Source organism: Neopelma chrysocephalum, unplaced genomic scaffold (genome assembly GCF_003984885.1).
Source record: "Neopelma chrysocephalum unplaced genomic scaffold, ASM398488v2 Primary Assembly neopelma1_24, whole genome shotgun sequence".
Lineage (NCBI taxonomy): Eukaryota > Metazoa > Chordata > Aves > Passeriformes > Pipridae > Neopelma > Neopelma chrysocephalum.
Genome location: NW_020897693.1, coordinates 16,938,479 through 16,951,526, shown reverse-complemented (window position 1 = coordinate 16,951,526; position 13,048 = coordinate 16,938,479). Strand labels below are relative to the sequence as shown.

At 39.6% G+C, this 13,048-nt stretch overlaps 1 protein-coding gene across 1 annotated transcript in view; it reads left to right on the top strand.

The window, feature by feature from the left end:
• The window catches only part of CUNH11orf49 (chromosome unknown C11orf49 homolog), an 82,551-nt gene that overhangs the window by 20,808 nt on the left and 48,695 nt on the right, over positions 1-13,048 (top strand). Inside the window, exon 3 of the mRNA XM_027705507.1 lies at positions 5,046-5,176. Coding sequence (XP_027561308.1) covers positions 5,046-5,176 — 131 coding nt within the window. The remainder of the gene's footprint in view (positions 1-5,045; positions 5,177-13,048) is intronic.

The following is a 13,048-nucleotide window of genomic DNA, read 5'->3' as shown; positions in this document are numbered from 1 at the left end:
TCCTATCTGCCTGCTTATTAAAAAACCAGATCCTTAAAGCCGGTCGTCAGGAATAACTTTTAGCATCTGTTTTGTCAAAACGCTCCTAACACATTTTGGAGGAATTGCCTAAAAAGCACTGATAATTTCATTAGAGGAAGAGGGTGATTTCCTTGAGGCTGACTTCATTGTCCCAAGCTCTAATTTCTATGGAATTTTAAAAACCACTTGATACAAGAGCTTTGAATTGAGGAATGCTAATGATCCTATGCTACCTTCTGAGGGATAGCTACAGAAACAGTCGAATGGTTCATCTGAATATTGCAAATAGTGTAGCACACTTAAACCAATAGGTGAAGAATAGAATGATCTTAAACTACATTCGTACAGCAGTAATTTAATCTGCACATCAGTGAATTTTTTTTTCCTCAGTGCTGCCTACAGTTTTAAGTGTTCCCTCTCAGGGCTCCTTCCAGACAAGGTAAACTTCACTTTGCTATTTCAGAGCATAGCCTTGGGGTAAGTCTGATTGGTCATTTGGGGATGCTTTGTATGGATGAGTGATTCAACAACAGATATGACCTGGGATTTAAATCCTTTTGTATTTCAGTATTTTCTATTGCTAGAGCTAGTTCTTTGTTACCCATTGTACTATAGTCTCTAATCCTAATACTCCTGATTATCCCTACTTACTGTGCTTTAGTTCACACCCTAAAGCAGTCTTGGAGCTCATGACCTGGCTTCCTTTCAGATGGAGCTAAACTGGAATATGTGTTCCTACTGCAAATGAGCATTCAGTCCTTGGGACCAGACTAGAGCTAGTCTAGAGCCTGTTTCGTGAGAAAACAAACCCTAGGATGCGCATAATGTTGACAGCAGATCCTCTGCACTATTTCTCTTCACACATGTTTGGGTCAGTCTAGACACAGCCTTTGATGGCAACTTTGCATTTGAGATTACCTTATTTTTTGCCTAAGACACTGTTTTAATGACTTAGACACCTGTGTAATTGGGAAGGAAAGTTGTATGTGTAAATTGTTCATGCTGAAGAAGCAACATAAGCCTTCAAAGTGATTTCCTTCCTTCTTCATGCTCTTGATAGAAAATGCAAGCAGTAATGCTATAAGTTAAGGAATAATGGTCATTGTTCCTTGTTTTCCATTTAGTAGAGGAGGGATCCTGTAAGCTCATTCAGATCTTTGCATGGTTACCAAAGGTGGGACCTGCTAGGGGGACAGCAGGGTCCTGGCAAGCTCTTCTGTCCTTCTTGAGGACTTGAGGCTTTCTCTGCATTGTGTGTATTTGGCTTTGCTCGAGTTCAGCAGGCAGAGGCTAACTGCTGTAGTGGATTTCAATTGGGATGTTACCATAGCATCCTGGGACTTTTACAATCTATTTAAGTCCAAAGGTTTGAAAAGAGTGCTTGAAAGTTTCTGAACTCTGGCAGGTTGCCGAAATGTAATTACACAAAAGACAAAGCCTTATGAAAGCAGCTCTGTACAGAACAGCAGCACCTGAGTGCTAGAGATCCCAGCATAGCCATTTGAGAGCTAAGGCTGTTTTATCACAGTCCTCTCCCAGAACTTCTTTCTTCCCCTCATATGCATGTGCCATCCCACAAGCATAAGTCTGGGTGTGCTGCAAGACACAGCTTTCTCAGCAGTGGCATTGGAAGAGACTGTTCTGTGGTTTGGCTGCTTTGGGGCATTTAAACGAAAGGAGTGAGGAAGTAAATATCTTGAAGTCCCTACTGTAAAAATTTCTTTAGAACTTTCCATCAAGTGAGAACCTTGCATTATTCTTTTCTCGTCTATCTCCAGGATATTCTCCCAAGTGAATGGGAAAAGCTGTTTTGTTAATGGAGTATGTGGTTGCGTAACAATTCTTGTGTGAAGTGTGAGTGTTCACAGTAAACTGCTGCTAACTAATGAACATTCAGTTCAATTTGTAGTTTTGGTTTCAGCAAGACAAATAAAATAACATGATTGGTAACTGTTTGTTAATGTTCTAATTTACCTACTCTATTTACTGGTAATGTAGAGGACTGGAGCAACCATTAAGTCTGCAATAGGAGGCTTGGAGATTTGCAGAGTTGTTGAAAGCTTTCCTCTGGAAGGAATCTCTTGCAGATGGCTGCACTAAATGCCTAAAGGGGGGAAAAAAGTTAACCAGAGAATTGAAAGATTATTTTCCCTGCTTCTGAGTTCACAAACCCATTTCTAAATGATTGAGGACAAAGTAATAACTTGTTGAAATACCCTGGTTTGTTTGTAAGTCTTTTTCCTGCAAATGTGTTGATAAGCTCTGGCCACCTAACTTTGCTAGCGACGAGGAACTGGAGAAGACATCTGTTCTCATGTATATAAAAGTCATAGGCAAGGTGTTGGTCATACTCCCTACCTGCTGTTGGAATACTTGTAATGGCTTTAGGTTGTCATAATGTCTTTTTCTTCCAGAAGAGTTTACCTGTAAACTTGCCACATTGATAGTAACTTCACCTCTGGGCAGCTGTTAAAAGAACAAGTGGCCACGTTATTTTGGTACTGCTCATCTACCCGTGATAAAGGAATTTCAACATATATTTTGTTCAAAATGTGTACTGTTCCTGTCCCTTGTAGGGATCTTGACCCTGCCTGTGAATAGATCTGTTGACTTGCTATTGGACTGCTTGCTGGATAGCTCCATCACAGGCTGGCTCCTTTGAGCTGAACTTTTACAGCTTATAAAAAGGAATTTATAAAGTAGGGTGTCTGAAATGTAGCATCTTAACTGGGATAAAATTCTGACTCCCATGCTTGCAGACTTCAGCTTTTTGGGAAAAATTTTTCCATTGTTTAGTTAAACAAAATCCTCTTTTACTCAACTAGCTGGAGGCACTTGGCTGTCAGCACATCCAGGTGTGCTGACGTTCCAACATATCCACCCACTCTTTTAACTGAGTAAGCAACAACAAATGATATCATAGCCTTCTGCCTGGTAGGTTTAGAGCCATCCCATGCTGAAAATATTAGTGATTTGAATTTTCACTTATTAGAAATAAGGAGTAATATAGTAGGGCTGTCTGCTGTGAATTAATAGTATGTTAGCTTCATGTCCGGACCTTTCCATTACAGTTGTACCAGCATCTGCTTCCAGAAATTGCATGTTCTGTAGTTGTTCTGAGCAGGATAATTTGGTGCATGTAATTGTATCATTGTACCTTCATCTTCTTTCTCTACTAAAATGTCTCCCTTGTATATGTTATCTTTCTGAAAGCTGCCTTCTCCTATTACACCAAGTTTCTTCTTTTTCATTTGTATCCTTTTCTCCATCAGCCTGTCAAATCATCAGCAAAACAATGCAAATCAGAAATGAAAAAAATCTTACAGGCTGTGGTTTGGGATGAGAAGATCTGAAATTCCATTTCTAGCTTTGTCACAGGCATCTTGTGAGACCTTTTGCAAGTTACTTTCCCTTACTCTGAACTCACTTTAAGACAGTGAGCTACAGCACTTTGTAATGAATACTCTTTACTTGCAATGATAGTCATGTAATTTTGGCATATTTTGATCTGGCACATGATTTATTTATTTAATCTCTTGTGACAATGACACCATGCAGCAGTGGTGCATGAAGAATGCTTCATAAATATGAAATACTGTATTTGTCCATGATATTTATAGAAAGAGTTCTCCTAATTCCAGGATTCAAGACTCATGAGTGTTTCTTAATTGCACGGTAATTGTACTTATTTTATTTGAGTTGCATTTCCTTCTGGGCAGGTGGGCTAGAAACTCTGTTCTGTCCTATTCAACACATGACAAGAAATTTGCATTTGCTCACATGTGTTTGAGAACCAGGATGTTAAAAATGAGAAATTATGATTCCTTTTGTAAAAACTGAATTGGCTTCTCTCCACATAAACACACAGGAACACACACACAGCCTCAGTCGGTATATGACTTTTAAAATTTTGCTCAGCTCTGTCTGGTATAATTCTCTTGCAAGTCTGAGACCCTTTTCTGTACTACGAAGGATAAAGTGATTTAAACTATTTATATTTAAAGAGGTGATTTAAAATTGCAAACTGAGAGGGTTCACTCACCACCAGATTTTGTCTGTTGTGGAGATGCTACCTATGGAGAGGATATGCTGTGATGAAAGTAAACTTGTATCTTAGCATTAATTCTCTCCTATGCGGGGAGTTAAGCTGCTGTCCCAAGTGAATGTTTTTAATGATCTCTCTGGAGTGTTTCAAAGCTTTGTCCCACTTGCATGATGCAGGGCAGAATGCACAAAATCTATCTTTGAGGCAACCCTGTCATTATACCTTTTGGTATATAATGTTTGTATTTGCATTTCTTTTGTTCTTGCATCTTGAGCTTTACCATGCCCAAAGGAGAACTTCTTGCACTTCAGAGAAACCTTTGTAAGACAAATGTTTGCTGTAATAAGTTAGCCTAAAGTGCTTACAGCTCACATTTTAGAAATTTATTCTAAAATACAAAAATGTGAGTGTCAAATTGACATTGACCAGCTACTCTTTTCAAAATGCACTAGTGGAAAGTGTTGTTTAGAGATGTGTCAGTCGTCTTTTCATGACAACTGCAGTAAGTTTTAGATATCCAATACTGTAAACTTTCAGTAACCTAGAAATGAAATCTTGAGACTTGTGTTAAAGAGGATTTTTTTTTTTTGGTGGCTTTACAGAAAACTGTAATGAGAATAACAGTGAAGTTCAAATGGTACTAAAAGAAAGGGCATCTTCTGGTCAGATAAACAACAGTTACTCTTGACCAACCATTTTTCCAGTGGATTGTTTTCAAATAAGTGTCTCTTGGACACCCCTTGCTAGAATTCTTTAGAATGAATTTTATTTTCACAAACTTCTAATTCCTATAATTAAATTTCAATGTGTGGTTTTTGCAAATAGTCTTCTCTCCAGAGAACAGATGGGTATAAGCTTTGGAGATTTGGTTTCACAAAATGTAATGGCCAGTGGTTTCCTTGCTACTGTTCTAGCTGTTCTCAGAACATTCATGTTGGTTCAGCTTTCTAATGTTCTTGTTTTGACTTAATCTCCACAGTTTCAACAGTGTGAGACAAGGAACACACATCTTATTCCGTGAGTTCAGCTTTGTTCAAGCCACCCCTCATAACAGGGCATCTTTCCTTCGGACCTTCTGGAGGTGTTTCCGAACAGTGGGGAAAAACGGAGGCAAGTATTCCAGCATCTGCTGCTGTCCTGTTACCTTGACAATAAAATCATTAGCTAGGCTATTAATGCAGTACAAATACTGACACTTCACACTGTGTTCTAATGTTCTAACGTTCTAACATTGTCAGTAGGGAGACACCATCACAGTTCCCTGTGGAATGGTTAAAAAATGCTCCCGGAATAAAATAGTGTAGGAGCACCTTGTTTCTGGTGTTTCTTCTGTTAGAGAACAGCATGTCAAACAACGATGGATCAGCGGGAGGACATCTATGGGCCTGTGCATTGGGATAGATAGGAAAAAATATGTGCTGGGGATTGGTGTTTGGGACCCAGAGATGGTTAGAATATTGTATATGGAGCATGAAGAAAGGAGGTGCTGAGATTATCAGACAGTTGAGGTAACTGAGTGCTTTGTTTAGAAGCCCTGCAGGAGGTTGTTTGTAGCAGTGTTGGGCTGTGGGGTGGTGAACCTGCCACCTGAGCTGTGCCTGAACTAGTCCTGCCACAGCTCCTAGATGATTGTGCAAAATCCTGATGGCTGTGGAAGGGGGACCACTGACAACTGTGTGACCTCTTCTGCAACCCTATCCACAAGGAAAAAACTCCAATGGCAAAATAACAATTCAGCACTGTACTATCATGTCTAGTTATTCTTATACTGCACTCTGTATATTAGGATTACAGAACTGGCCAGAGTTCAAAATAAACTCATGTAACTTCATGCAACTAAAATTATGTTTTGCTTTACTTTTTAATTTACTATTTTAAGCAAACACACTAAAGTTGCTGTACAAATATGAATGTTGATGGGGTTTCTTTTACTATAAACCTCACTTTTTTGCAGGCTATTCAGCCTCATTTCTTCTTGCAGGAAAGACTAGAACTATCTCTTAAATATAGATAAAAACTCACCTTCTGGCTAGGCTTTGCAACACTTCTATTTATGTTGAACAGAGTTTGCAAGACTGTGAATAAAGACTTTTTTGACATATGCCATTTAGATCTTTGGAAATTAAACAATCATAGTTCAACATGACAAAATCTGTAATTAACTACTGAAGTAACTGACTATGCTGTCTGTAACACCTTCTTCCCAGTGATAGGAACTTTGTTATGTTATAAATCATTTGCTTTAGTTCAGGGATAATATTTTAGTCATCCACCAGAACTACAACTGTTAGTGGTAAACCTTATTGACAAATTGAGAAGAAACTTATCTAACGGAAATTACCCACTGCAGTACTTTCAGTGCAAGTTTTCATCACTCATCATTTATCTAGCATCTGACTTCAACCAGATGAAGGGCACCTGGATTTGTTGGAAAGAACTGAAAAGTTTTATCTACATAACATCTCCCTTCTGTTTTAGTAGTTTTATGTAAGTATGAAAAAGGTTGTGGAAGAAAATGTATTTGCCAAGGTACTTGGAAGAGAAAGGGTGAGCGCAGGAACAAAAGCTCAAGTCGATGTCACTATGCTCTGGTCGGGGCCTTAAAACAGTCCAGTGTGTATTTTTCTGACCTTAAAGTCCAGTAGCTTCACTTTTTAGTCTGAACAAATATGGCATGTTTATCTGTATATTTATACATTGATATACATTTTCTTTTTACATTAACTAGCCACAGAAATACGTCACTTTAGAGAAGTTGCTGTCAATATTTTCATCTACTTAAACCGATTTCTCTGATTCTCTAGCAGTAATTATCGACTAGAACCTTGATTTTTTAATTTTTTTTTCATTTCAGTTTTATTTGCTATGGGATTTTTTCTGTTATACTTGTGTGTAGGGGAACTCATAACATTCATGGCCACTTAAGAATTGAACTAATTGAATAAGAAACTGAACCTGTGCAACATGTTGGGTGAAATATGGTTATTACCACACTCAGACATAGACTAGGTCTGGATTTCTTTCTTTGACTGTGACTGCATGGGAAACCCAGGCTGGAGGAGGCTTCTGGAAGGACCTGTGGCGAGAGGAGCCCATGCTGGAGTAGCTTTGCTGGCAGGCCTTGTGACTGACTCCATGGGGGAGCTCCTTGCTCCAGGCTGAAGCACTGTATTCTTGAAAGACTGTACCCCATGAAAGGGACACATACTGGCACAGTTTGTGAAGAGCTGGAGCCTTTGGGAGGGTGCCATGCTGGAGAAGTTTGTGGAGGACTGTCTCCCATGGGTGGGACCCCGTGTTGGAGTAAGAAGGAAGGAGTGGCAGAGACAATGTGTGATGAACTGACTGCAGCCCCCATTCCTGGTCTCCCTATGCCACTCGGGATGGGAAGGTGTAGAGAAATCAGGAGTGAAGGTGAGCCCAGGAAGAAGGGAGGACTGGGTGGAAGGTGTTTTTAAGATTTTGTTTTATTTCTCAATATCCCATTCTGATTTCATTGGTAATAAATTCAATTTAATTTCCCCAAGTCAAGTTTGTTTTGCCCGTGACGGTAATTGGTGAGTGATCTCTCCCTGTCCTTATCTCGACCCACGAGCCTTTCATTATATTTTTTCTTGAGTGTCCAGTTGAGGAGGGGGAGAGACAGAGCAGCTTTGGTGGGCACCTGGTGTCCAGCCAGAGTCAACCCACCACAAGGAGGTAGGTAAGTTATAGATTCCTGGTAAGAAATTCAGTTTATGGTTATCATATGCTGTGCGACAGAGCATGGGACCTGCTGCTTCTGAAATTAGAAGCAATATAGCTTGGGTTAACATCCATATATTGCTTTTGACACCTGAACTAGAATTTCTGTATTAGATGCTCTGTGTCAGGTGTATGGAGCGTTATTCATCAAATGGCCATTTTATGTCAATGGAATTTCTGTGTGCAGAAAAGATGAAAATATACCCTTTGTTTTCTACAGCAAGGTTCTGCTCTGCCCCAGTTTTCTCTCCTGGGTTTGTTTCTGGCCAGGGGTTGCTGTCTTCATTGTTATTGTCATTGATTTATGTCTGTGAAGAACATCTTTTGTCTTCCTTTGTCAAAAATATTACATTCATTATCTTCCAGGTCTTCTAGGATGTTCTTGGTTTTGGTTATTCCTTTACTGCTGTTTTTCCCTCTCTCATTTACTTTAAATTTCATTCCAGATTTGAGTTTCATGTTTTAAGAGGAGTGAGTGGTGGCTTTTTCTTAGTTTTCTCCATCTGTGGAGGGTATCCCTGATAAACTACATAAATGCCAGCCCTGTGGGGATGTAGGTCAACGTAATAACTAACTTGCATCAAAGCTTGTACCCTGGCTGGAGGGAAGCAAGGGAGAATAATAAGGATGTAAGATGATGCAATTTCCAAGCTTATACAAGCTCATAAACCCCCAAACAAACAGAACCCTCACCTTTCCACTTCTGAGTGTTTAGTTGGGATTTTAGAAAAGTAGACAAAATCTCACAAATAAGTCAAGTGATTTCTTAATCTGGCTGCTAGATGCTCCTCCTTGATGCAGGGAAATTTACTGCTTTGTCTGCCAGTCTTGAAATAACCATGCCTTGACTTGGAATGTGCATGTCATTCACCCAAGCAGATGCATCTAGCCATGAGTTCTCAAAGGGCTAATAAGAGAGAAATCTACCTGAATACAAGCAATACCTAAGTGTAACAATCCATGTATGTGCAGAACCATGTATATAGTAATTGAAATGCACTAATGTTACTGTTTCTCTTGGAAAATTACTGTATATGTTACTTTTCCACTTAATTCCTTATCCTTTTGAATTACTGGAAGGTGGTTCTTCATGGAGAGATATAACAGCTTTTAGGTGATGTTTTTCTATGTTAGCTCTGCTACTTACTGGGTTCTAGTTACATTGCCCTTTATAACTCCCCTTTGTTTGGAGACTAGGTTTATTTTTCCTTTTGTCTCTGAATAGCAGGGAAAAATTACTAGCTTCACTAAATGTGATACTAACACTTCAAAAAGTAAAGAGAAGTTTGTTGTTTGGGGTTTTTTTTGTTGGTTTGTTTTGGTTTTTTTTTCTGAAGAGGAATTCTATTTGGTGATATGCTGGATCTGTTTTACAGGATTTTCCACGGGTTTTCGAAGCTTAGCAAGATACAGAGTTCTATTTTCAAGTATGCATAAGCATATCGGGATTCCAGGCATAGGGAATGTGATACCAGGACTAGAAGGAAACACATATTTGACAAACAGATGAGTGTGATTCAGTGTCAAGAAACTGAGGTTTCTTTTAGAAAAAAAAAATCACAAAATTTCTTATCATAGAATCATAGTTTATGCTGAGTTGGAAGGCACCCATCAGGATCATCAAGTCCAACTCCTGGCCCTGCACAGGACATCTCAAGAATCACACCAGGTGCCTGAGAGTGTTGTCCAAGCGCTTCTTGAACTCAGCCAGACTTGGTGCTGTGACCACTTCACTAGGGAGCCTGTCCCAGTGCTCAACCACACTCTGGGTGAAAAACCTTTTCCTGATATCCAACATAAATCTCCCCTGACTCAGCTTCATGCCGTTTCCTCCAGTCTTGTCACTGGTCAAGAAAGTGAAGAGAACAGTGCCTACCCTTCCTCCTCCCCTCACGAGGAAGGTGTAGACTGTAAGGAAGTCTCCCCTCACTCTCCTCTTCTCAAAGCTGAACAAACCAAGTGTGGCCTCAGCTGCTCCTCATAAGGCTTCCCCTCCAGATCCTTCACCATCCTCATGACCCTCCTTTGGATGCTCTCTAATAGCTTAATGTTGTTTTTCTATTGTGGTGCCCAAAACTGCACACAGTATTCAAGGTGAGGCTGCACCAGTGAAGACCAGAGTGGGATAATCCCCTCCTTTGACTGGCTGGCAGTGCTTTGTCTGATGCCCCCCCGGACACAGTTGGCCTTCCTGACTATCAGGGCACTGCTGACTCATATTCACCTTGCCATCGACCATGACCCCCAGGTCCCTTTCCACAACACTGCTCTCCAGTCTCTTATTCCCTAGTCTATACACACTATCAGGATTGCCCCGTCCCAGGTGCAGAATCCAGCACTTGCCCTTGTTAAACTTCATATGGCTGGTGATTGCCCATCTCTAATTTGTCGAGGTCTCTCTACAGGGCTTCTCTGCCCCTGAGGGAGTTGACACTCCTCCTAGTTTAGTGTTGTCAGCAAACTTACTTGGTATTCCTTTAAGTCCTGCGTCCAGGTCATTAATGAAGATGTTGAAGAGAACTGGGCTGAGGATGGAGCCTTGTGGAACCCTCCTAGTGACCAGATGCCAGCCTGATGTAACCCCATTCTCTGTAACCCTTTGTGCCCTCCTTTAACATGTACAATGATATGCAACACCCACAGAGGTGGTTAGAGGATAGCTAGTGTTTGTATTGAGAAGCAGAGAACATAATGATCAGTTAGCAACAGATTTCTCCCAGAGGAAGGCAGAATGGCCAGAAGTCTTGTTTTGCCTCTGCTTACGCTTAAATTGACCTCTTGGAATCTAGCTGACCTGCTCTTTTGAATTGTCTGTTCCTCAGGACTCTTTAATTAAAACTGTGCTTTCTCAATTTAACCAGCGCCTGCAGAGTTCTGCTGTGAAGCTTCATAAGGTCAACATATGCCTCTCCCAACCCCCATGGCTTTCATGTCTTGTTGGTTCTCTGTTTTTAATTAAAAAGATTTTTCCTTAAATGCTTTCCAGCCAATTAGAGAAATTTTGCACTGAGAAACTTGTTCCAGGCCTGATGTATTGAGAAGTGAACAGAAAGCTCAGTCAGAACCATTGGCACTTTTTTTCCTAGAGCCCCAGCTTTCTTTGTGCTTTTCAACAGCTTTTCTCTTTTTTCTTTCTTCGCACTGCCCCCCCCCCAATTTAAAACTTCTTCCAGCAAAAATAGTTGTTGTTTGATACCTTAGATATAGCACCAAAACATAAAACTGCGGCAGAAAGTATGTTGGACTATATTGGTTGTGAATCCTTTTTACAGACTTGCCTCCCTTTCAGACAAAAGGTACTGTTACTGCTCATACTGAAATAGAATCTTCTTATAAAATTACCATGTTTCTTTCACATTTATCTTTTGGTGTGGTGGCTACCTCTTTGCTTCTGCACACTTGAATTAGAAAACTGGAAGCCTAGCTACCTCTAGAGCATGTGGAAAGGGAGGCTTAGCACAACCAAGCACATAAGCTCTGTCATGAAATGAGGAGAGTGGTGTCTCTCTGACTAGCTTTTCTTGAGTTTACCAGGAAGGTTAGATTCCTAACAAAAAATAATAAGTATCCTATCTGTATAATTCATGTAACCTGGAGATTGAGAAGAGCTAAATGGACCACTGTTCTCCAATCTAATTTTGGACAAGATTACTTTCTTTGGGTTATCAAACCCCTTCCTTCACTAGTGTCATTCTAATGCTTCCACATCTAACTCTTTATATTAAATTCCTCTGTCTTTTTTTACTCCCTCCCTTGTAAGCTGTTGCACTATCTCCATTTTTAGTTTAGCCAATCTGTTTAGTGAGGTGCATAGAGCAATATCGTGATGATCACAGCAAATGTCAGAATCTTCTTTCCTTTCTCTTTTGTTATTAAAACTAAATCAGATTTTTATACCATATTATTGTAGGAAATTTCTGGTGAGTCAGTAAGGTCTCATAGTATGTCCTAAAGATAATTAAGCTGTGAATTTTAATAAAGTGTTCTTTGGAAACTCATTCCTCAGTGAAATAGCCTTGGCTGAAATGATTGATCTTCAACCTTATTCACTATACCTTTGTCCTAGAGCTATAGGTGTTGCTATTTATGATTTATCAACATAGCTCTGCCTGGAACCATTGATTACTCTGGAGTATCAGGACAAAGGGTTTCTGAAGTTGGGGAGAAATAAGTGGAGGATTACATTTCAGAGATGGTGAGGTGTATCTACAAGCATTGTAAGTTAAAACATCTGCATTGCATAGATTTAAAATGCATTGCAGTACTCATTTATAGAACTGGGTCAGTGATGAAGTCCTCAGCTACTCTCTCCCTGGATTAAGTTCATACCATTCTGTCAATGCAGTTTGTGAAATTAAATGTAGTACACTGGAAATCCTCCTTATCTAATCTGGTTTGGGGTTTGGTTTTTCCCTCCAGTATTACATTTCCTTTTCAACTATCTCTGAACATACACCAGCTCTTCTTAATTTTCAAATTTTTTTTTCAATTTCATATTCCAGAGGTATATTTCTAGATGTACATTTTTGGAAAACCAATAAGTGTTTGTTTGTTTTCTAATGTTTTCTGGCTATTTTGTGTCTTTTGACAGTACTTCACTGTTTGTGTCATTGGCAAATTAAATTAATATGTCCTTTGCTTCTTGTCCCAGTTGAGTGAAACATTTAAATAAGCAGTGATCTTTGTTGAAGTCTGCTAAGCAATTATCCAAAATTCAACTGGTAATTATTATTACTATTTGCTTTGCAGTCATTTGGCAAGTTTCCCATCCCTATGACGGCATTTTTATTCAAACCAACTGAAATGGATTTTTTCAATTAAGACTTTTTTAGGTTCCAGTATGGGCCCAAATAATTAGTATTCCAAATTATGAGGAAGTTCCCTGGAAGAAAATTAGTTCTAAATTGTGTGACCTGGTCTGGGATTCTGAATGCTCCATGTTTCTTATATTAAATAAACTTGGTCTATCTCTTCTCTCATTTGTGACAAGTCTTGAGAGATGATCTGCACACTACGTATGCATAGGCAATCATCCAGTAGAATGTCTAGGAAGCCTTGGTTTCATTAACTAGTATGTTTTATGATATTTTTGAGATGCTGAAAGGGAGAGAGAGGTAGAGAAAGAACATGAAAATCTTGGTTCCTTATACTGTGACTTTCTGCAAAGGGGTTGTAAGAGGAGTCTGTGAAGCCCACATCTGCTTTCAGCCCACTGTTGGCTCTCAACCTTCCCTGAGT